Source organism: Limulus polyphemus, unplaced genomic scaffold, assembly GCF_000517525.1.
Source record: "Limulus polyphemus unplaced genomic scaffold, Limulus_polyphemus-2.1.2 Scaffold8510, whole genome shotgun sequence".
NCBI classification, from domain to species: Eukaryota; Metazoa; Arthropoda; class Merostomata; order Xiphosura; family Limulidae; genus Limulus; species Limulus polyphemus.
Genome location: NW_013674120.1, coordinates 1 through 3,151, shown reverse-complemented (window position 1 = coordinate 3,151; position 3,151 = coordinate 1). Strand labels below are relative to the sequence as shown.

The following is a 3,151-nucleotide window of genomic DNA, read 5'->3' as shown; positions in this document are numbered from 1 at the left end:
TTGTCTGTTTTTTGTAGGTTTTTTTTCTTTGGAGCATTATTTAATTAAAAAAAATTATTTAGTGCATTAATGTAAAAAACAGTAGGTTTAAGTGTTATCATCAATCGACAGCAAGAAAAAAGAAGACCTGGGTAAGAACTTTATTTTATGTTTTTCATGTTTATTCTTTATTTATTTTTATAAAAGTAATAAAATATAAAAATAGGGATCTCTTTAGCTTAGTTAAGGTAAGATTTGGTAAAATTGATAATAATATTAATATAATGAAAATATTTCATAAGACACGCTCGTGAGTAGTTTGTGGGTAATGTAATATGATAGCTTAACATGAGCTCCAGATTCCCAAAGTGATTTACAACTTATCATGGCAGGAATAGTAGTTAGGCACAGTTCAGTGGGTAATAAAATAATAAAATGTAATTATAAATAGATGTATACTGTTACGAGTTTAAAACTACTTAGGATAAACAAATTTAGTTTCAAGTTACAATGTGAAGTCATTCGAGAAGGAAAAGGAGGGTAATTTAGGTTTATTTAGATTTTTTTTTAGTGTGTGGTTATGAGGTCGGTCAAATTGACCAACCTTGTATAGAGTTAGGGTAGAGAAAATAACAGATAGAATATAAATTTTTAATGAAAACAAACATTTGAAATATATTTAGAAGGTGAAAATCACCTTGAACACAGACTATTCAAAACAAATACTCGATATATTCATGGACAATTTTTTTTTAGTTTATTTAGATTACTTCACTAAAAAATATGATTTTTTGTATGTGAAAGATTTATAATGTTTACTGAAAGGCTGCCAAATTTTGTGAAGATATACATACTATACTAAAAGTTAGTTGTACCAAATTTATTAATATTGACATGAGTACAAAGAAGTCACGTGGTTACTCAAATCGACTGATCCTGTGTTGAGAGAGCTAAAGAAACAGTCTTTAATGATGTTTATGATAGATGGACTCTCACTGTTAGGCTCCTTCTTTGAATGAGAGGCATGTTGTCTTATCTATTTCCTTGTACGATTTCCAAACTAAGTGATTAGTTTCTTTTTACATTAAACAAATAAAGTGTTTCCTAAATGTGGAGGACTGGTCCTAATGGAGTTGCCAGTTTGTATATTTGTTTATGGTATGTTTTGCTTGAGATCCAAATGAATGAAATTCAGTAACTTTTTATAAGTATTGTATAAGTAAAATTTCCAATAAGATAACATTATTGTCTTAGTAATAACAACATGGATAGTTAGAACTAAAACATTTCTTATTTAATGAAGACAAGGACTCAAGGTAAGTGCACACATATATATAAAATGTGGTAAGTTCATTCACGTGTCTATTCATCAGGCTCTAAAGTTGTTAATTTCAATTACAGGACATGCTTAGTGCTTTGGAGGTCCTTCAGAATCAAGAGATTCTGTGCTACGAAGAAAGCAGAGTGTCTTTAGATAAAACACCAGATAATTTACAGTGGAAAGTAAATTTGTTGGCATCACTTTTGTCTCCATTTCTTGAAGGTTATAAGGTAAAAAATTTGGTTGTAAACTGTTTCTGCATAAACATGATACTACAAATAGTTCAGTAGAGAATTTATTCTTTACACTTCTGTAAGATATTTTTGAATAATACTTTTACAGAAATAATATTTCAAAAGACCCAGAAAATTGAGCACTTTGGAAAAGTTGATTGTTTTTCTCTTTAGTATTGAAGAAGAATATACCAACTGTTTGAAAGCCCTTGAATTTCTGGGTCTTCTGAAATCTACATGATGTGTTTGGGGATCCATTGTGTTAATTCTTTCATCATGGGTGATATTTCACAGAAACTATTTATTGCTTGTTAAGTGTCCGTTACTGAAACATTATTGGAGAATAACTTGTTAACAACAAACAAAATTACATAATTCTGTGTGCAGTATTGATGTTTTAATTCTGTGTAGTAATGGTGTTTTAATTCTGTGTATTAATGGTGTTTTAATTCTGTGTGCAGTATTGGTGTTTTAATTCTGTGTGCAGTATTGGTGTTTTAATTCTGTGTGCAGTATTGGTGTTTTAATTCTGTGTAGTAATGGTGTTTTAATTCTGTGTGCAGTATTGGTGTTTTAATTCTGTGTGCATTATTGGTGTTTTAATTCTGTGTGCTAATGGTGTTTTAATTATGTGTAGTAATGATGTTTTAATTCTGTGTAGTAATGGTGTTTTAATTCTATGTAGTAATGGTGTTTTAATTATGTGTAGTATTGGTGTTTTAATTCTGTGTAGTAATGGTGTTTTAATTCTGTGTAGTATTGGTGTTTTAATTCTGTGTAGTAATGGTGTTTTAATTATGTGTAGTAATGGTGTTATTGAAATGAAGTTTCTTACTGCAGATTAATATGAGTTATAAGCAGAAGAAATAGCTTATCAGATTAGTCACAATGTAAACAAAGTAAGTTTGGGTGTAAACGTATAGATGGTTGGAGGACCCATACAGTTTTGCCATGTGGTACAGGTGTGTAACAAATTCAATGTGTTTGCTTATTATGTGACATCATTAGGGGTTACTGGTAAATAGGTGAGTGATTTCACATCTCATTCAATTACTTATTGATTACTAGTGTTGTTACAACAATATTAACAGTTGAACAGAAAATCTTATTTAACAATACTTAGTACACATTACTAAAGATAAGCTGTCTAAAATTATTTATAAGGATTTCTGAGTGAAACTGAAAAAATAAATACAATATATATATATATATAATAATATGTAAACTACACTATGTTCTATATATAGTGCCACTGTGGCCTGTTGCCCAATACCAAGTGGGAATACAGCATATATAGTAGTGGTTTAGACACTATTTGTATTAGCAAATTGCTTGACAACAACTGTTATGGTGTTAACTGGATTAAGTTGGTGAAGTGTGATTTTTTTATCTATTTATTTATTTTGAAACACATCACAATTAAGAGAAGGATTTTTTTACCACCAAGTATTATTGATTATCATATTATTAAATTAATCTGCTCATTATACAGAAGAATTAGTAGACTAGGCTAGATCCCGGAGAGGGTCAAGCAACTGTAGCATGAACAGGAAAAAGATTACATTAGCAATCATGGATAAAAACATGCAAATGAAAGTACAGAAGAATATATGATAAC

The 3,151-nt window shown here is 29.5% G+C and overlaps 1 protein-coding gene across 1 annotated transcript in view; it reads left to right on the top strand.

The window, feature by feature from the left end:
- LOC106475391 (dihydroxyacetone phosphate acyltransferase-like) overlaps positions 1-1,530 on the top strand; it is a gene marked incomplete at both ends in the record, with an annotated part of 29,058 nt that extends 27,528 nt beyond the window's left edge. Inside the window, one exon of the mRNA XM_013936074.1 lies at positions 1,381-1,530. Coding sequence (XP_013791528.1) covers positions 1,381-1,530 — 150 coding nt within the window. The remainder of the gene's footprint in view (positions 1-1,380) is intronic.
- Positions 1,531-3,151: the final 1,621 nt, after the last annotated feature.